The sequence below is a fragment of the Petromyzon marinus genome, chromosome 26 (genome assembly GCF_048934315.1).
Source record: "Petromyzon marinus isolate PM22_M1 ecotype Great Lakes invasive population chromosome 26, UKy_Petmar_22M1.pri1.0, whole genome shotgun sequence".
NCBI lineage: Eukaryota > Metazoa > Chordata > Hyperoartia > Petromyzontiformes > Petromyzontidae > Petromyzon > Petromyzon marinus.
The window spans coordinates 13,002,523-13,024,785 of record NC_133692.1 but is presented as its reverse complement, the minus strand read 5'-3'; the positions used below and the strand labels follow the sequence as shown (position 1 = coordinate 13,024,785).

At 47.3% G+C, this 22,263-nt stretch overlaps 1 protein-coding gene across 4 annotated transcripts in view; it reads right to left on the bottom strand.

Moving 5' to 3' along the window:
- C26H8orf33 (chromosome 26 C8orf33 homolog) overlaps nt 1–11,572 on the bottom strand; it is a 39,507-nt gene extending 27,935 nt beyond the window's left edge. The window contains exons 1-5 of one of the 4 annotated variants that reach the window (XM_076069950.1): nt 10,921–11,572; nt 9,132–9,172; nt 6,458–6,586; nt 4,876–5,166; nt 3,459–3,534 (exon numbers count right to left, since the gene is read on the bottom strand). In XM_076069950.1, the coding sequence (XP_075926065.1) occupies nt 3,459–3,534; nt 4,876–5,166; nt 6,458–6,544 (454 nt within the window). In that variant the 5' untranslated portion in view covers nt 6,545–6,586; nt 9,132–9,172; nt 10,921–11,572. The other 3 variants (XM_032961341.2, XM_032961336.2, XM_032961343.2) reach the window with 3 other exon arrangements.
- Nucleotides 11,573–22,263: the final 10,691 nt, after the last annotated feature.

Below are 22,263 nucleotides of genomic sequence, written 5' to 3'. Positions count from 1 at the left end.
GCGGAGCGACAGACCAGGTAGCTTCCACACAGCGTTACGCAACCGATGAAAAGATATTGCCACTCGACTGATTCGGAGAGAGACCTCTGCTGTTAAACTGGAGCCGGTCATAAGCACACTGCCCAGGTATGGGAAACTCTCCACTCGCTCCACAACTGCCCCATCACCGATTGGGAGTTGTGTGGGTGGAGTGTCCGATGGTACAAAATACCCAGGCAGGTGCTTAGTTTTGGTGGGGCTGATGGTAAGGCCCCACCTTTAGATGGCACGCTCCAGTCTCAGCAGCAGCGTCTCCAACTCCTCCTCTGAATGAGCAGCTATTACCAAATCATCAGCATACATAATGTGGTTGAGCAATAGGGAGCCATCCCTTGACTGCACCCGGGCATCGATCAGCCTCCCATTATATCTGTACCATATGGAGATTCCCCCGGTACAGCTATTGAAGGCTTCACGAACTACGTGGTCAAAATAGATGTTAAATAATGTGGGAGCCAGAGGACATCCCTGTCGCACCCCAAGGTGTACAGGGAATGGCTCTGACTCCCGGCCACATAGTTTTACCCGGGCCCGCTCACCATCATGAAGGTCCTTAATGATCGTGAGCAGAGGGTCAGGTACTCCAAAAGCACGAAGAACAACCCAGAGCCCAGGCCTACTGATGGTATCATAGGCCTTGACCAGGTCAATAAAGCAGAGATATAGGTCTTGTTGGAATTCCCTACACCTCTGCTGTAGCAGACGGACAGAAAATATGGCATCTGTGCAGGACCGCCCTTTCCTGAAACCGCATCGGGGCTCCGCAAGCCTCTCCTCAGCGTACCTGGCAAGGCGATGCTGAATAATCCTTGCCAGGACCTTTCCCGGCAGACTGAGGAGTGAGATGCCCCTGTAGTTGTTACAGTCTGTGCGGTCCCCCTTCTTAAAAAGGGGGACCACCAGGGCATCCTTCCAATCCTGCGGAACCCGTCCAGTGGTCCAGACTGTTGTTATGATGTCATATAGGGCAGTCTGTGCACAAACGCCACCCTCCCTCAGCATTTCGCTTGGGAGATCATCTCTGCCCGCTGCCTTTCCTGGTCTCAGACTCCGGATCGCCTTCAGTACTCCTCAACAGATGGCACCTAAGCCAGCCACTCACAGGGGGTGACTTCTTCCAATATTTGAGGCACCGCAGCCCCAGCAGGGTCATCCTCACTTTGTGCCACGATGTTTTCCTGGCTGAGGGATTTTCCCTCCCCCAGGACCTCACAGAAATGCTCAGCAAATCTGCAAACCTGTTCCTGGGGGTCGGAGATTGGATCACCGTTTTTTCCCCTAATGATGGTAAAAGGTGTGGCGCTGCAGGTTACTTTTTTGATGGAGTTAAATAGAGATTTGTGATCACGGGCCACTGAGGCAGACTCCATCTCCTCAGCAGCCCGCGACCACCACCCATCCTTGCAGCGCCTCACGGCTCTCCGAACCTCCGAGCGAAGGCTGCAGTAAGCCTCCTCATTCTCTGACGTGGGATTCTGTAGCCGATGACAGTGGGCCTGTCGCTTTTTCTCAACCATCCTGAACACCTCCTCTGTCAGCCAGGGTCTCTGGGGAGGTCTGGACCGCGTACCCAAAGCAGCCATTGCAGCTGCACGAGTCACAGTCCTAAACCTCGCCCATTGACCTTCGGCATCAGGAGGAGTCGGGGACGATGCCAATCCCAGCCGCAAGCGATGATGAAATTCTCGCCTGCAACTTTCATCAGATAACTGAGACCAGGCCACTTTAGGTTGGAATGGGGTCCTGGGTGTACACCCACCACCGGAGTGGAAGAACGTGTAAATATGTGTCGTTTAACCCGCCACCACAGCCAATTAGTAAAGGGTTGTCACATAAACGAAACATGCCAAAATATTGGTCGTGAAAGCCGACGTGTTAAATCAACAAATTGCACTGTGACAGGAAGCATCCGCAACTTGTTCGCTACCGGTCTGGGTTTCACTTGCGTGAGATTATTTTACTTTGCATCATTTCCGTTCTGGGCACACGGGAGACAGCGCGAGAGAGACCCCATCCTCGTTACATTGTCGTGGATTGTGGGGTGTCCATGACAAAAATGCGGCGCTAAAAGCAAGGACACTGGGGACCGCGAAGGGTTTCTCCAGTCCACGATGTTGTGAAGCAGACATTTCACTCCTCAATCTTTCGCAGTTTCTCTCCAGGGAGACATAACGGTCTGAGCCGCTTAAGCTGCTGTGACAAAATATAGATGTGTAGTCACGTGATTTTTTTTTTTAAACGCAGACCACCACGCTGTATTTATAGCGTGCAGACCTAAAAAACAACACGTCGTACAGTATGCAAGCCAGAGCGCAGCATGTCATCCGCATTTGCGACAGGCACATCATCATTGCTCACCAAAAAAATGTCATCAAGGCTTGCCACTCAACAATCCCGATGCCAAACTCGTAGTTTCAATAAAATTTAACCTGGCTTGCCACTCAACGATCCCTATGCCAAACTCATAGTTTCAATATAATGCGGTGAAAGAAAAGCTAGGCATTTTTTTCCTGACACTGTAAATAAGTGAAAAAAAACTCCTTTTATTTTATCACTGAGCTATATAGCCCCTTTGCAGAAACGACCTGGCTATCACAAATGATAGCCTAATGAAGTGGCTTATCAGGTGAACATTTATAGTGGCCACATACTATAAATGCGTGATGTTGATTCTAAATGTGGAGGGAAAAACCGGATGACCCAGAGAAAAATCCACGCGACCACGGAGAGAACACGTAAACGCCAAATATACAGGTGTCAGGGTCGGGATCGAACCCACGACCTCCTGTATACCAGGCGAGGTAGTTAACATCTCGCCAAAAGCACGTGTAATACAGTCCTGTTGTGGAAGCTCTGTACAGTGGGCACAGTAGGCGTGCACAAATGATGAAACTCATTCGGCAAAGTCACGGAGGACCGTGAGTAACAAGGACAAAAGTCCATCTCTCCAAAAGTGCATCAACCTATGGGCCTTCCTTCCAAACCAATGTTTAACAGCAGGCAAAAACTACTAAAGGATTTTTACTTTTTGGCTACGCTGGGTGATGGAGGGTGTTATGATTTTAAAAAAATGATAGCCAGTTGATTACAACTCCGTTCCATGCAAGCAACACGACCCGGCATGGGGAATGCCATGGACAGCCGAAGCCAGATCACATGCCATTCTCAGAGCTGGCTCCAGTTTCCCGCTTGTGCCCTTTCCATCCATATCCATCGATTCATTTTTGCTGAAGTGTTGTGGAATATTTGCTTATCTGTTGTAACAAATGTACCTCGCAGCTCCGATAATCACGGTTGGCTATGTATTGTGCAAAGGAAGTTCAACATATACATATGCTAACGATTGCCTGGTTAGCGGTACGTCGGTGCAGGGTTTTGGCGGTGCTCGTATTGGCCGACCGAGGTGCGTGCGAGAAAACCTTGTTTAGGCGAGGCCTTGCGCGTGTGCAGGCCCAGCTGCAGCTGCTCTCGGCACCAATCGAGCTCCAACTCAAACTGCTCGGCCAGAGACCAGAAAAGAAAAAAACCCACACAGCCACCAGGCTTAGCAGCAAGCCATACACTAGTCACACTGGCTGTCCACAGTGACTTGGACCAGGCCTAACAGCTACCGCCAGTCACACTGGCTGTCCAGTGACTTGGACCAGGCCTAACAGCTACCCGTCAATCACACTGACTGTCCACAGTAAATTGGACCAGGCCTAACAGCTACCCGTCAATCACACTGGCTGTCCACAGTGACTTGGACCAGGCCTAACAGCTACCCGCCAGTCACACTGGCTGTCCACAGTGACTTGGACCAGGCCTAACAGCTACCCGTCAATCACACTGGCTGTCCACAGTGACTTGGACCAGGCCTAACAGCTACTGCCAGTCACACTGGCTGTCCACAGTGACTTGGACCAGGCCTAACAGCTACCCGTCAATCAAACTGGCTGTCCAGTGACTTGGACAAGGCCTAACAGCTACCCGCCAGTCACACTGGCTGTCCACAGTGACTTGGACCAGGCCTAACAGACTGCTGTGTGGCTATGGGAGTTTTGAAATGACAGCTGTGACACGTAAATATCATTCTCACAGACTCTGAAAAAATACACAATGGTTTCTGACGGGTCTGTGTGGAATTTTGGAGTGTTATCCCTGCAATTGCATGTATTTTCTCCAGGTACTCCAGCATACTCTCATATTTAAAGCGCTCATTAAAAATAAATTTTCTGAACAACTTAATGCAGAGGACGCTCCTGAAAAAGTTTTTCAACTCGGCAAGAATTCCCTGGATATAAAAGGGCATTTGGTATTCTTTCATAAGTTGTTTGCTTTGACGTATATTTTCTACCCAAATAAGCTTACCATAGCATGAGGCTATTTTACGTATTTGTACACCCTGGTGTCACCAAAATCCTTACTGGAAGCAAAACCAGGATACTCTGTACACCGTATAGAGCTAACCTGTTCTAAATGTATACTGAAACAGAAAAAATAACCATAGGCCATTGTGTCGGCGTTATGGTCCAAATTTTCCAAGTTCTAAAAATGACCCACAAATTACTGAACTGGGCTAACACATTGCCAATCGTTGCCCCCTGCTGGCAGACGAATGTCCACTTGCATATTTGGGTGCTGAGTCACCTTTTGTGGCACACAGACAGCTGCCACGGGGTGGGGGGAGGTTACACTTGTTTGAGATGAGATGTGATGCAGGCGATTTCAATTGCCCGAGGCATTAAAGTGCTATATACATTCAAAAGATTATGACTAAATCTCAAGTGTAAACACGAGGTTCGCATTCATGTTAAGAGATGTCAGGAATCGTAGACAGGTTGAGAAGTCTCCTGCCTGGGATGAAGGAGGTTGCTGCACTGGCGCACGTTCCATCTTGGCGACGGGAAGGGCAGGCGAGCTGCCGCTGTGGCCGCCCGCATCCTTCACGTCCGCCTTCTCAGCGGCCGCTGGAGCGCTTCCCTTGGTAGCCTGTTTCTGCTTCTTCCGCTGCCTCTTCAGCTGCGACTTGGTGAGCCCACTTCCACTGTCAACATCGCTCGGTCTCACATCCTCCTCCGGCCCCACTGCCGGAGCCTCCCTTCCTTCTTCTCCTCCTCCTTCTCCTCCTCCGATTAGCACGGTTGACTATGTATGGTGCGAAAGAAGTTCAACACGCATACAGTAGACTCACATACAGACCCATAGACTCACCGGTGCGAAAGAAGTTCAACATTCATACATAGACTCATATACAGACCCATAGACTACTCATGCTGAGACCCATAGTTTGTTGTCCTTCCCCTGCACCTCCGATTAGCACGATTGGCTACGTACCGGTGCGAAAGAAGTTCAACAAACAGTGCACATACAGAGCACCCGACGCCTGCACACCAGCTGAGTTCATTGCTCAATATCCTCAGTGGACATCCTCTACTCGTAGGTCAAGCACCAGCTGCTGCTGTGTGGGTAGAGAGTCGTGGGTTCCTCAGGACCCCCCCAGACACACAAACAAATAGGCGCTCAGATACCGTTCAACTTACTTTTGCATCAGCAATCACGGCAAATTGTAAATCAAGCACACCAATACATTCTGCTTGCTAGGCAATTTAATATTTTAACAGCTGGCCGCGGTGTTCATTCCCAGACCAGTAAGTGTAGTAATTAATGAATGGCCTTAAATAATTAACGCCAAGGTCCCAACCCCAAACCAGGCGACGCCGTGGTGAGCGTCCTCGATTCACAAGGTCACCAATTAACGTCCCAGTCGCGGGTTGACTCGGCACACCATCCCCGTGGAGTCGACAAAATGTCATTCGCATCGGTGGCCTCGGGATCGCCCCCGACAGACAGAGCCCCGTCCCAATGTTAATTTGGACAAAATACGTTTAAATTACCACGCGTCGCCTAACGTTCATTCTCTATGGCAGCGGCACGGAGTTCTTCCGTGACACAGAGACAGACGTAGATCCGTGGTGGAGAGAGGGGGGCGGGGGGTACTTGCCGAGTGAGAACAAAGTACACGGAGTCCATGCTTGCTGAATGAAAGCGGTGAGCGGCAAATTATACCAATCCTCCGGTCGGCGACAGCGTCCAACTCGCCGTGTTTAAAAATCACGTGAAAAAAAATGTAAAATTGTATTTGTTGCACCATTATTGTTTCCATCGTACCAGTACGCCATAACTTTGTGTTTATAATCCAAAGAGCAAACCATCAGTCAATTATTTAATCCATTATTAATTACAATCCCAAGGACCCGCGGGTGACACGTGCCAAAAAGCCTGCACCCTTTCCAGATGGAAATGTGCGCCGCTCGGAACAACTCTCATTGGGTGCGCACAAAATATACTGCAGCGGCATTTTATGTGTCCAGACTTTGGGCACATGGTCACGATCCACGTGGGGGTATGTGTGGGTGAGGAGTCGTCGTGGCGATACCTCCGCTGCCTGCCCTGGCACCGAGGGCGCCGCTGCAGTGGCTGTGCTGGAAGTTGCTGGCTGTGTGGGGTCAGGCTGGGCTGACATGCTTCTCTCTCTCTCTCCAGCCGCACAGACGCTCTCTCCTACCTGGACAAGACAAAATATTATCGTCGCGGTGAGTTCTGAAGACATTTTCACATCCGACACACACAACTCAATAAAGCTCAACGGCCACTTGGTGAGAGGCAAACGCTCTAAGGATTATACACAATTGTTAATAAGTTCACTTTGACCGTGATATAACTCGGGCTGTAGCAGATGTCTCTAAATCATGAGAGTTTAAATTAAGACAATGGCAGAAAGCCCCGCATATTTCTAAGTTTAATAAATCAAGTGGAACCTTGCAAGCAGCAGTACTTGGTATAAAGTCAACGATAGTAGAGGTGGCCATGTGACTCATAGGTCACCACGTGCAAAATTATAGTCAGGTCCTGCAATTTCCACATCAGGGCTCTATGACACATTCGACCACGATTGAGTCAGCACGGTGGCATGTAGCATAGTATCAACAAGGCTCGATTATTTCAACTCGCTACTCGACGGGACGTCTGGCTAAAATCATTACCAAGCTGCAGCGTTTACAAAACTGTTGGCACGTGTCGTGACGGGTACTGCAAAATCTGACAATGTCCGTCCAGTGCTCGCCGAGCTGCAATGGCTTCTGGTTGTTGAACGAATACATTCTAAGGTCGCGCTCATTACACGCAAAATGCTTTCCAAAAATCAACCACAACACCTTGCTGATCTCGTCAAGGAGCAGAAACCATCACAGGAACTCCGGTCATCCTCGCAGCGGCTTTTGGCTTAGCCATCAAAGAGGGTGGTCACCGTATCACACGCTTTCAGATGCACTTCTGCAGCCGTCTGGAACGCTCTGTCTTCCGATAATAGGAAGCCACTGGAGCTATGCACTTTTACAGCGACATTGAAGACTAATTTCTTTACAACTGCTTTTTGTGTTAGTTTGTTGTCCTTTTCCGCACCTCCAATTATACAGTGAGGGAAAAAAGTATTTGATCCCCTGCTGATTTTGTATGTTTGCCCACTGACAAAGAAATGATCAGTCTATAATTTTAATGGTAGGTTTATTTGAACAGTGAGAGACAGAATAACAACAAAATCCAGAAAAACGCATGTCAAAAATCGGAAATAAGTATTTGACCCCCTCTCAATCAGAAAGATTTCTGGCTCCCAGGTGTCTTTTATACAGGTAACGAGCTGAGATTAGGAGCACACTCTTAAAGGGAGTGCTCCTAATCTCAGCTTGTTACCTGTATAAAAGACACCTGTTCACAGAAGCAATCAATCAATCAGATTCCAAACTCTCCACCATGGCCAAGACCAAAGAGCTATCCAAGGATGTCAGGGACAAGATTGTAGACCTACACAAGGCTGGAATGGGCTACAAGACTATTGCCAAGCAGCTTGGTGAGGTGACAACAGTTGGTGCGATTATTCGCAAATGGAAGAAACACAAAAGAACTGTCACTCTCCCTCGGCCTGGGGCTCCATGCAAGATCTCACCTCGTGGAGTTGCAATGATCATGAGAACGATGAGGAATCAGCCCATAACTACACGGGAGGATCTTGTCAATGATCTCAAGGCAGCTGGGACCATAGTCACCAAGAAAACAATTGGTAACACACTACGCCGTGAAGGACTGAAATCCTGCAGCGCCCGCAAGGTCCCACTGCTCAATAAAGCACATATACATGCCCGTCTGAAGTTTGCCAATGAACATCTGAATGATTCAGAGGACAACTGGGTGAAAGTCTTGTGGTCAGATGAGACCAAAATTGAGCTCGTTGGCATCAACTCATCTCGCCGTGTTTGGAGGAGGAGGAATGCTCCCTATGACCCCAAGAACACAATCCCCACCATCAAACATGGAGGTGGAAACATTATGCTTTGGGGGTGTTTTTCTGCTAAGGGGACAGGACAACTTCACCACATCAAAGGGACGATGGACGGGGCCATGTACCGTCAAATCTTGGGTGAGAACCTCCTTCCCTCAGCCAGGGCATTAAAAATGGGTCGTGGATGGGTATTCCAGCTTGACAATGACCCAAAACACATGGCCAAGCCAACAAAGGAGTGGCTCAAGAAGAAGCACATTAAGGTCCTGGAGTGGCCTAGCCAGTCTCCAGACCTTAATCCCATAGAAAATCTGTGGAGGGAGCTGAAGGTTCGAGTTGCCAAATGTCAGCCTCGAAACCTTAATGACTTGGAGAAGATCTGCAAAGAGGAGTGGGACAAAATCCCTCCTGAGATGTGTGCAAACCTGGTGGCCAACTACAAAAACGTCTGACCTCTGTGATTGCCAACAAGGGTTTTGCCCCTAAGTACTAAGTCATGTTTTGCAGAGGGGTCAAATAATTATTTCCCTCATAAAAATGCAAATCAATTTATAACATTTTTGACATGCGTTTTTCTGTATTTTTGTTGTTGTTATTGTCTCTCACTGTTCAAATAAACCTACCATTAAAATTATAGACTGATAATTTCTTTGTCAGTGGGCAAACGTACAAAATCAGCAGAGGATCAAATACTTTTTTCCCTCACTGTAGCACGGTTGACTACGTACGGTGCAAAATAACTTCAATATACATACTGTATATACAAAGGGCTGACCTAGTACAGCTGAGGTCTTGGTTCCAAATCCAGCCAGCGGCCTGTAAATAAACCACATTTATTAAAAAATGACTGCAAAAACAAGAGTCACATTGAATTTGATTGGCTGCTTCCTTAATTCCTGCTTGGAAGGATGGATTAAAATGCATTGGTTTGACTTTTTGGAAAGTAGCCGTTAAGGGGGCCGGGGGCACCTCTGTGCCAGTCAGTTAATTGCTTGGAAGGTTTTTTGTTCGCCAACAGCCAGAAAAACATGAATTGGTTAAAACTGATAAAGACGGTTGCAGCTCCTGTGGGTATTATTCACAGTCTAGATACACAGTATAACAGTCGATCATCTATTATACAGATAATCACATCATTAATTAAAGTATCTTGTTTTTGCACATTCTTGTATGACTGTTTTTAGGTGTTGTATACATGTATTTTAAGTGTTTAAATGTATTTGCGATATGAAATTGCCATGAATAAACACACAAAGACAAAAATTAATATCCTGTAAAAAAGTGTATTTACCGTACCCAACTTACCAATCCACTCTCGAAAACTCTGCATGAGGTGATGTAAATAGTCCAGTATTGTCATTGTTGTACGTAGTGTATAATGTACTATATGTAATATTTAACTCTGAAATCAAGAATAGCTATCGCCGGCCTGGGTTACAGCCTTTGGAGCAGTTCTGCCGGATCGGCCCGAGACCGCCGGATAATGTTGGAAGCTGAATAAGAGATGATCAACTGTACAGTATATTGTACTGTATAGACAATAGCAACACTGGCTTCACGTGTTTTGGCTGTAGCTGCCATGAGCTCCACAAGCAGCTACCCAGTGTAGCCTGAACACAGGCTGGGTGGTGGCGGGTTTAACGACACATTTATATTTACGCGATCTAACCACCCCAACAAAAACCTACGCTTTAGATGATATTGGTGCTGTTAGCGAGTAGCGCCTGCGAAGGCCGGCAATGTGGCAAACACACGACCGGGTGGGTGGCCAGCAGCACGTCCGGCCGCCTTTGTCTCCCCCAGTGGCGATGGGGTTTTTTTGCACACCAGGTACTCATTTGAGGCTGAGTCGACCTAGGGGACGCTCGGCCAAACAGATGGCAAACCCCAACCCTGGACACCCGAGTTCGATTCCTGCTCACGGCCAACACCGATGACGATTATCCGAACCGGTCCTGGGCCACCTCCCCCTGGGTTGACTCAGCCTCAAAAGTGTACCCCGGTGCGGTGTGCTGCAATGAACATCGCCACCGGGGAGACAAAGGCGGCCGGGCGTGGTGCTGGCCACCCACCCAGCCCCTCGTGTGTCTGTCACGGTGCCGGTAGCCTTCGTAGGCTACTCGCGACTAACTGCGACTTGCCCCTGCAGCCTGTCACTCACTCGTCTTGGTGTACCCACCTCGGCCAGGGCCACCAACAATCGGCGATCTGAGCCTCCCCTAGGTCGACTCGGCCTCAAACAAGTCGCTGGTGCGGCTGTGTGAGCGTCGCCACTGGGGGGGAGAGACAAAGGCGGCCGGGCGCGTAGTGCTGGCCCGCCACCGCCTCGCGTGTGCCACGGCGGCGGCCTTCGTAGGCGCTGCTCCTCGCTACTAACAGCGACTTGCCCCACAGTCGGTCAGAGGCTACCCAGGGGGATCTTTGTCTGTGTACTGTACAGAGCCACGCCGAGTTAATACTCATCATCATAATCATCATAAATCATAATAATAATCATCACGGGACGCCTGGCACCGCTCGAGTCTCCGGTCGAGGAGTGAGAGGCGGTGAAGATGAACGCTCGCCTCGCATGAGAGAAGATGTCTCCCGCTTCTTCATCCACCTCTTCCACGACCTCCTCTTCCACGACCTCCTCTTCCTCTTCTGCCCGCGACTCTCTCGCGGCGGGCCGCACTCGGCACGGTGGAAGCCGTGGGGGAGGCGGAGGCCACCGGCACTGCGACGGGAGGATGCCAACTCAGAGGGAGCTTTCCCCCCTCCTCGCTCTTCGTGAACCCTTCAGTCGGCCACCAACTCGAGACGCCTCCGACGACGATGATGAGGATTATGATGATGATGATTACTGTACTCGCGAAACAAACTCGCGCTAGGCGCAGTGAGGCGAGCGGGGTTCGTTTAACACGGAGCAGCAGCAGGCCTGTCGGACAGAGGTTGCTTTAGTGGGGTTCTATCGCGTGAATATGCGATGTTGTGTCGTCGTTAAACTCACGGCCGCCGCCACCCGACTCGGCCCATCAGTCAGGGGTTTGTCACGTAAACGAAAGTGGACAATTAGTTCTTTGATACATACAGCCGGTTGTGTGTTGGAGAATAAACCCGCTACAATATTTAACAATTCGAGTAACCGTGACGTTTCTCCGGTAATTACAGCAACAACAACCAGCATTAATTTGCTGTGTCGGGTGGTGGCGGGTTTAATGACACACAAACACCTCTATTGTGGCGTGAGAGTTATTTCGGCTCTCTGCAGCGAATTTACAAACGCGGCGTTCGCTCTCCGCCTCGATTTGATTGCGTTTCCGGTAAACAAACGCAACTTTTAATATATATTTAAAACACGTAAGGGCCCATCACTGAGCTATATAGTAGCTTTTTTTCAGATGCGACCTGGCTAGCACAAATGATTGTTCAACGAAGTTAGTGACTTATCACCGTGTGGAAATTTATAGCTGCAGCCAAATAGCTCTAAACGAGTGATGTTGATTATTATAAATGTGAAGGGAGGAAAATCCACACGACCACGGAGAAAAAGACACGCAAACTCGAAATATATAGCAGGCGTCTGGGTCAGGATTGAACCCACGATCTCCTGTATACCAGGCAAGGTAGTTAACATCTAGCCACTGTGATGATGATGATGAGAGAGACATCGTAAACTCCAAATATACATTTCTAGATTTGAAGCTTTCGTGACTGCAAGGATCCATACTCTTTGGTTCTATTCGGTAATGTCACGTAAAGTCACTCCACTCACTCCACTCACTCACTCCACTCACTCACTCCACTCACTCCACTCACTCACCCCACTCACTCCACTCCCCCCCCACCCCCGCTGCTGGTCCGTCATGGTCCCCACCCGCTCTTGGTCCATCATGGCCCATGCACCTCCTACGTACATCGTGCTCATTTTTATGCTAATTCCTTTGTCAAGCGTTTTGATTCCTCCCACACAGCTTAAAGGACGCGACCTGGGCTTGGCTGTTTTCACTCCAACGCTGTCCTCCTGACAGCACGGTCCCTTCACCTGATGAAGGCCACTTGTGTTGTGGCCGAAACGTCGTGATTTTTGTTATTTTATTTTTTACCTACGTGAATTTACCGAATAGAACCAAAGAGTATGGATCCTTGCAGTCACGAAAGCTTCAAATCTAGAATTGATAACCTCTACGGGGAGGGCTTTCACCTATCTGTTAGAGCTTTCAACAGACAACGGGACAAGAAGTCAAAGCTCATCGAGACGCTGACCTTCTTAAAAAGATGCCGCGACAACAAGGTAATACCCATCACTTTCACACTCACATCTGCTGCTGTATCCTCACCAAATTCTAAACAGATTCTGTTTAAGGCCAGCCTATCTTTAATCTGAGAGAGGATAAGACGACTCCGTTTTGAACTCGATACTTTAGACAGGACTCTCCTACAAGCTCATTTAACGCTAACACAAAAATGTCACCTTCTGATTGGAACCACGTAGACAACATGACTGCTTCTTCTGCCGATTCACTTTCAGTCAAATACAAAGCTAACCTGATTTCTAAATTCAACCACCTATCGAAGAAGAACCCAGTCCCACATATAACAAAACTAGACGTTAACAAAATCGTCATTAATCAGAGTAGCACCCCGATTTCGGACAATCTGAAAACAGTACTGGCTAGAGGGCTAAATTTTGCTGTCACCCCGAAACATATTCCTGTAGATGATATCATCTCTCAGGTCGATGTGGCCCTTAAAGGCATAGGACACATCCAAGCAGACGTTGCGAGAGCTGAAATAGCCACTATTCTTAAGAATGCTAAGAAACCCATTAGCAACATCAGCAAAAATGAACGCTTTGAACTCGCGAATTTAAAAAACAGAAGTGATATAGTAATCCTCTCAGCCGACAGAGGCAACGTTACTGTAATTATGGATAAAGATTCGTACAACAAAATCCAGAACCTCAACGATGGAAGTTACTCAAAAAATAAAAATGACCCTACTAATAGCCTATCTATGAAAACCAACAAGATCATCACAAGTTCGACCTCCCTAATCGAACCAACTAAACGTCCCTCCTTAAAACCTGCTGCAAGACCCCCTAGATTCTATGGTCTCCCCAAGATTCATAAAGAAGGCACTCCACTACGACCCATCGTATCCACGATCAACTCCCATACCTATAAGCTAGCACGTTTTCTGTCAGATACCTTGCTACCTTTCACTGGCAAGACCTCCTCAGCAGTATTAACTCAGCTCATTTGGTCTCTATGGTCAAAGACGTTGTACTGTCCCCTGACGATATCCTTGTCAGCTTCGATGTGGTCTCCCTGTTCACCAAGGTCCCGGTACTTGATACCATTGAAATAATTGAAAATTTGGTACAACATGGACTAGACCCCGATACACCTGCGCTGATTAGACACTGCCTCACCAATACCTACTTTACTTGGAATGGCACCTTCTACAAACAAAATGAGGGTACCCCCATGGGTTCTCACTTATCACCAGTGATATCCAATGTTTTCATGGAGAAATTTGAATCAGACGCCATCCAGACTTCCACACTCAGACCTTCCTTGTGGAAGAGATATGTGGATGATACTTTCGTCATTTGGCCACATGGCCTCCCAGCTTTGAACCTTTTCCTACACCACATCAATTCTAGACATCCCGCCATCAAATTCACCATGGAAGTGGAGAAAGATGGCAAGCTACCATTCTTGGATGTTCTGTTTGAGAGGAGACCTGATGGCTCACTGGGGCATTCTGTCTACAGGAAACCCACCCACACAGATTCCTACTTGAAACCTGATTCCCACCACCACCCAGCTCAAAAGAATTATCTCATCAAAACGTTATACCACAGGGCACATTGCATTTCAGACCAATTTCCACCTGACCAGTGAATTAAAACATGTACACCTGGCCCTCAAGAGAAACGGATACTCTGACCGTACCATCCGCCAAGGTGTTTCTCCCTCCATACAGAAACAACCACTTGATACTCCGGTCAAAACCATCACACTACCATATATGGCAGGCGTTACTCAAAAGATCTCCAAAATTCTAAACAAACACAAGGTCCTGGTGCGGTTCAATACAGTATACAAAATCCGTGACCTGATCCCATCCGTGAAAGATGTCGTTCCTGACTTACAGTACCCCGGGGTTTACAAATTGAGCTGCACTTGTGGTGATTGCTATATTGGGGAGACGAAGCGACATGTCTCTGACCGAATTCGCGAGCACAAATCAGATTTTAAACACGGCAGAATGAATTCTTCTTCTTCTGCCGTAGCTGACCACTGTTACAACCCTCCGGGTGATCACGATATAGTTTTCTCCGATACCAAGGTTCTCTGCAAACCCACGGGGTTTTATCAGAGATTTGTCCACGAGGCAATTCATATTTACAAACACAGACACAATTTCAACCAAGAGGATGGTTTCAAATTAAGCAATCATTGGAAAGATGTTCTAAATCAAACCAAACATTAAACTAATTTTCAATGGTACAGTAAAAAAAAATTCAAGTAGTGGTATCCCAAACTTTCACAGCTGCTTATTTCTCCACTCACTCACTCCACTCACTCACCTCACTCACTCCACCCACTCACTCACTCCACCCACTCACCTCACTCACTCCACTCACCTCACTCACTCACCCACTCCACTCACTCACTCCACTCACTCACTCCACTCACTCACTCCACTCACTCACTCCACTCACCTCACTCACTCACCCACTCCACTCACCTCACTCACTCCACTCACCTCACTCACTCACCCACTCCACTCACTCACTCCACTCACTCACTCCACTCACTCACTCCACTCACCTCACTCACTCACCCACTCCACTCACTCCACTCACTCACTCCACTCACTCAGTCCACCCACTCCACCCACTCACTCACTCACTCCACTTGTGGGGGCTACCGTCCTCCGCCATCGCCGAATTGTCGGGGTCGTTGGCCCCCGACTCCCCCGTTAAATTCATACCACTACCACAACTGCAACAACCGGGGTATGATTATGCACGTGGGTACCCGTGTACCTCACGGCGCAGCTCTACTCACGCGGTAACCACCGCCAGCAGCATCGCGTGCTTGAATTGTGTAATCTTGTTTTATTTACCGTCGCAGCTGGTCGGAAGCAACTAATTAGGCTGCGCTGGGGAATACCCGCTCCCCAATTTATTTCTACGCGCTACACGCGCGGCGCGTTCCGTGAGCGCCGCTGCTCCTGCACGCCCCCGTACTGGCGCGGGCGAAGTGCAACCAGTACCACACGATGCAGAGGCTCACCACACCACGCACTAGTGCATTTAATGATCGAAGGACCCGTACTTTAATGCCCAGAGTGATAGCACGTTACTGCTGCCCCGGCATGCGCGTCAATCCCCGAGTGGACCCACCCGTGCGAACGTAACACGTAGGTAAAATTACTCACGCGCAAACAAAAGAATCACCGAGGGCAGGCTTGCCACACCACGCACCGCCCCTTCGTACTCACAGAGACAACACGACACAGTTTATACTCTACGGACGGTTTATTCCCCACGAATAAACGAACTAGGCTGTGCGTGTCAGTACGGACCAGCAGGACAGGTCTAACCTATCTCTCTACTGCCTGATACCTAATCGACCTGTCTGCCCTCTATTTTCTCTCCGAATTTCGTCCCTTTGTCTTACCTCTCTCCCTCGTACTTACGGTCCGACCTCGCAGCGATGGAGGTCGCGGATAGATGATGCTGTAAACAGAATCTGGCTGTTCTCTGCCCCATCTCACGGACGTGCGAGTAACAGTCAGGTGACGGCTCCGCGATTCCTCCCTCCTGTTGATCTCCAGTCAAATAAAAATGGCCCCGTGCTTCCCCAAAGCGTCCCTTTTTATGCCCCTTTCAAAGCCCTCGCACCGCCCGTCCGTGGTGCATCACGGGTCAGGCCGTTAATCCGCGGTGCATCATGGGTAGGGCCGTTAATCCGCTGTGCATCATGGGTAGGGCCGTTAATCCGCGGTGCATCATAGGTAGAGACGCTAACCCGCGGTGCCCCATGGGTAGAGACGCTTAACCCGCGCTGCCCCGCTCCCCACCTGTCTGCTGGTCCGTGTGTGTCTTGGGCATCTCCTCACTGCGGTTCTCAGTGAGTTCGCCGTGGTCATTTAATTCTAAGTTAAGCCACGGCGCCGCAGTACCATTTGGCCTGGGTGGGTGCCTGCCAATTCCCTGACCCTGAGAAACCGTGGAGCACCCCCACGAGGGGGCCTCTCGGGTAAAAACTCAGGGCAGGTGCCCCCCCCCCCTCCCCATGAGGCCCTACTTGAGTGTGTGTGTTTAGGTGGGGGGGGGGGGGGTGGCGGGGGAAGTGCTGTGATGGGAGCCGGGTGGCTTCTCGGTCGCAGCAGCACAGCGACGGCCCCGGTTTCGACGGAGCGGCTTCGCTGTAGTGGCACCACATAGCCCCCCGAGGTGTCAGTCCCCGTCCCGGGTTGACTGGAGCACCTCGCCTGGGTTGCTCTCATGAGGTAGCGCCGCGAGGTCCGCGGGACTCGTCCAGTCCTCGTGGCCGGCCTCGGGGGTGGTGGCTCCGTCTCCCGGAGTTCGGGCGGCGGTCTCCTCCTCCACTCCAGCGGTTTTCCTTGGTCCTTGGCATCTGCGGGCTGGGAGACAAACTCGGGGGCGGTAGGGTTCAGGGGCCATCGTCCCCGTCCTCCCTGGCCTGGGTCAGGACCCCCCGGAGCCCGGGGCTCCGTGGGGCCCATATACCGTGCGAGGCACCCGGGTATGGGGGGTGTGGGGACCCCGGGGTTTCGGGGTACTCGAGCGGCGGGGTTCTCCTTCGCTGGGGCCGCCCTCCATGGTTTTAGTCGCCGGACGTTGACCACCATCTCCCAGCCTCTCTCCCCCCCCTGAATCAGTACCGTCCAGGGGGAGATCTGTCGTCCCACGGTCCAGGGTCCTCGCCAATAGGTGGTTAGCTTCCCCGCCTGCCCGGCCCCGACGCGAGGGGTGTGCAGCCATACCTTAGGGCCCGCCGAGTAGAAAGGGGGCTCCATTTGGGGTCGGGCCCCCTGCTCCCGCCGCTGGTGCGGCCTCGCCTTGCGGGTAGGCCCGGCCCCTAGCTCCTCGTAGGGTCTCCATCAGGTGCTCCACGGGGCGGCTCCCTTCCTCCCATTGCGGCGGAGGGACACCGAACAGCAGATTTGTGGGCAGGCGAGACTCACGACCAAACATCATTAGGAACGGGGTCTGTCCCGTAGATGTGTGTACCGTGGTGGTGTAGGCGAACAGAGCATAGGGGAGGTGTTCGTCCCAGTCCCGTTGATTCGCGGCCGCCATGCGTTTAAGCTTCTATGGGTGAATTTAACATTGGAGTCTATGGGAGAATTTAACATTGGCGTCTATGGGAGAATTTAACACCGGCGTCTATGGGAGAATTTACCATTGGCGTCTATGGTAGAATTTAACATTGGCGTCAATGGAAGATTTTAACATTGGCGTCTCTTTGATAATTTAACATTGTAGTCTATGGGATAATTTGACATTGGCGTCTATGGAAGAATTTAAAATTTTAGTCTATTTTTGCTTCTTTCAGTAAAGTCACGTAGAAGGGAAAAATAAAATAAATTTTAAAAATAAAATAAATGTTATTTTTATTATCTATGGGAGAATTCCACATTTGCGTCTATGGGAGAATTGAACATTGGCGTCTCCTTGAGAATTTAACATTGTAGTCTATGGGAGAATTTAACATTGGAGTCTATGGGAGAATTTAACATTGGCGTCAATGGGAGAATTTAACATTGGAGTCTATGGGTGAATTTAACATTGGCGTCTATGGGAGAATTTAACATTGGCGTCTATGGGAGAATTTGACATTGGCGTCTATGGGAGAATTTGACATTGGCGTCTATGGGAGAATTTAACATTGAAGTCTATTGTTTGTTCTTTCGTTAAAGTCACGACGAAGGGAAATAATAAAATATATGTTTTATTTTTTTATTGTTTATTATCTATGGTAAAATTTAACATTGGCATCTATGGGAGAATTTAACAATAGCGTCTATGGGAGAATTTAACAATGCCGTCTCTTTGAGAATTTAACATTGTAGTCTATGGGAGAATTTAACACTGCCATCTATGGGTGAATTTAACATTGGAGTCTATGGGAGAATTTAACATTGGCGTCTATGGGATAATTTAACACCGGCGTCTATGGGAGAATCTAACATTGGCGTCTATGGTAGAATTTAACATTGGCGTCTGTGGGAGATTTTAACATTGGCGTCTCTTTGACAATTTTACATTGGCGTCTCTGATAATTTAACATTGTAGTCTATGGGAAAATTTGACATTGGCGTCTATGGGAGAATTAAAAATTTTAGTCTATTTTTGCTTCTTTCAGTAAAGTCACGTAGAAGGGAAAAATAAAATAAATTTTAAAAATAAAATATTATCTATGGGATAATTGAACATTGGCGTCTCCTTGAGAATTTAACATAGTAGTCTATGGGAGAATTTAACATTGGAGTCTATGGGAGAATTTAACATTGTAGTCTATGGGAGAATTTAACACTGGCGTCTATGGGAGATTAACATTGGCGTCAATGGGATAATTTAATATTGGAGTCTATGGGTGAATTTAACATTGGAGTCTATGGGATAATTTGACATTGGCGTCTATGGGATAATTTAACATTGTAGTCTATTTTTTGTTATTTCGGTAAGGTCACGTCGAAGGGAAATAATAAAATGCTTTATTTTTTATTGTTTATTATCTATGGTAGAATTTAACATTTGCGTCTATGGTAGAATTTAACATTGGCGTCTTTGGGAGAATTTAATATTGGCGTCTATGGGAGAATTTAACATTGTAGTCTACGCGAGAATTTAACATTGGCGTCTATGGGAGAATTTAACATTGGCGTCAATGGGAGAATTTAACATTGGCGTCTATGGGAGAATTTGACATTGGCGTCTATGGGAGAATTTAACATTGAAGTCTATTTTTTGTTCTTTCGTTAAAGTCATGACGAAGGCAAGTAATAAAATATATATTTTTTTATTGTTTATTATCTATGGTAAAATTTAACGTTGGCGTCTATGGGGGAATTTAACATTGGCTTCTATGGGAGAATTAAACATTGTAGTCTATGGGAGAATTTAACACTGGCGTTTATGAGAGAATTTAACATTGGCGTCAATGGGTGAATTTAACATCGGAATCTATGAGAGAATTTAACATTGGCATCTATGGGAGAATTTAACATTAATGTCTATGGGAGAATTTAACATTGCCGTCTCTTTGAAAAATTAACATTGTAGTCTATGGGAGAATTTAACACTGGCATCTATGGGTGAATTTAACATTGGCGTCTATGGGAGAATTTAACATTGGCGTCTATGGGATAATTTAACACCGGCGTCTATGGTAGAATTTAACATTGGCGTCTATGGAAGATTTTAACATTGGCGTCTCTTTTGACAATTTAACATTGGCGTCTCTTTGATAATTTAACATTGTAGTCTATGGGATAATTTGACATTGGCGTCTATGGAAGAATTTAAAATTTTTGTCTATTTTTGCTTCTTTCAGTAAAGTCATGTAGAAGGGAAAAATAAAATAAATTTAAAAATAAAATAAATGTTATTTTATTATCTATGGGAGAATTCCACATTTGCGTCTATGGGAGAATTGAACATTGGCGTCTCCTTGAGAATTTAACATTGCAGTCTATGGGAGAATTTAACATTGGAGTCTATGGGAGAATTTAACATTGGCGTCTATGGGATAATTTGACATTGGCGTCTATGGGAGAATTTGACATTGGCGTCTATGGGATAATTTAACATTGTAGTCTATTTTTTTGTTCTTTCCGTAAAGTCACGACGACGGGAAATAATAAAATATTTTTTTATTGTTTATTATCTATGGTAGACTTTAACATTGGCGTCTATGGGGGAATTTAACATCGGCGTCGATGGGATAATTTAACATTGGCGTCTATGGGAGAATTTAACATTGGAGTCTGTGGGTGAATTTAACATTGGAGTCTAAGGGAGAAATTAACATCGGCGTTTAGGGGATAATTTAACACTGGCGTCTATGGGAGAATTGAACATTGTAGTCTATTTTTTTATTTAAAGCTTTCGTGACTGCAGTAATTCATATTCTTAGCTCTTTCCGTAAAGTCACGTTGAAGAGAAACAATAAAATAATAAAATATATATAAAACAATAAAAATTCTCACGACGTTTCGATCATAACACAAACGGTCGTCATCAGGTGTGTCGGTTTGCATTAATTTATTTATTTTTTAACGGTGTATTTATTTATAAAAAAACGTCAGCGCCACGCGCAGCGATTTGGCAGTTTATTTAGAAGGACTAGTCCATCTATATTCTGAAAAGAGGAGGGGGGAGACGAAAAATTAATGTATGCTGTATGAAAGCCACTGTAAGCGTGAACAATCAATTAAGACCTGAAATGGTTTATCAAATCTTTCCAATGATTGCTAAGCCAGAATCCATCTTCTCGGTTGAAGTTGTCTCTGTGCTTGTATATGTGGATAGCTTCATGAACGAATCTCTCATGGTAGCCAGATGGCTTACAAATAACCTCTGTCTTGGAAGCCAGATGGCTTACAAAGAACCTCTGTCTTGGAAAGACAGAGGTTCTTGGAAAGACAGAGGTTCTTTGTAAGCCATCTGGCTACCATGAGAGATTCGTGCATGAGGCTATCCACATATACAAGCACAGAGACAATTTCAACCGAGAAGATGGATTCTGGCTTAGCAATCATTGGAAGGATTTGATAAACCATTTCAGGTCTTAATTGATTGTTTACGCTTACGGTGGCTTTCAGACAGCATACATTAATTTTTCGTCTCCCCCCTCCTCTTTTCAGAACATAGATGGACTCGTCCTTCTAAACAAACTGCCAAATCGCTGCCCGTGGTGCTAACGTTTTTTTTTTTAAATAAATACAAACACCGTTTAAAATAAATAAATAAAGACGCCGTTTAAAAATAAATAAATGCAAACCGCCACTTCTTTCAAATGTTTCTTGCCGTCGGTTTTCACACCTGATGATGACCGTTTGTGTTATGGTCGAAACGTCGTGAGAATTTTTATTGTTTTATATATTTTATTATTTTATTGTTTCCCTTCAACGTGACTTTACCGAAATTTCAGATAGCCCGCACCTCCATATACCCCGCATGCATTCATATCTTTAACGTCGTTACCGCAGCTTAATTCCATCATATTAATACAAAGTTTACATTTGTAATACATTCCACTATTAATTGTTAACATTAAAATCATAACGTGCACAAAGAAAACAAACTAATCGGAAATGAGTGAACTTAAAACAGTAAATAAGTAGCAAAAGTAAATATCCAATAAATAACACAACTGGTAGATAAGTTTTAACACTGGTAGATTGCGCAGTGCAGATAATAGCGGCACTACGGTACGGCGTTGCCTCGCCCCCAACCCCCCCACCTCTCTTCCCCCAGCTGTCCCACCCCCAACCTCCCACCTCTCCCTCCCCCCACCTCTCCCGTCGCCACCGCAGATCTTGCTCTGCCCCATCCCCCACCTCTCTCTCCCCCCAGCTGCCCCAACCCCCACCTCTCTCTCCCCCCAGCTGCCCCACCCCTCAACCCCCACCTCTTCCTCCCCCCAGCTCTTCCGTCGCAGGTAAACAGTGCACGCACTTCAAACATTGTCGTTTAATTATACAAAAATTCATTTAAAACGTGATAACGTGCAATTTTAGTGCGAGTGGTTTATTCAGCAGTGCTTTAGTCAAAGGTGTTGCATAGTGGATAGTCCTACCATGAACATTTTTTACGAGTCATGACATGTCACACGTGTAAAATATTTTTGGGATAGCCCGCACCGCCATATACCCCG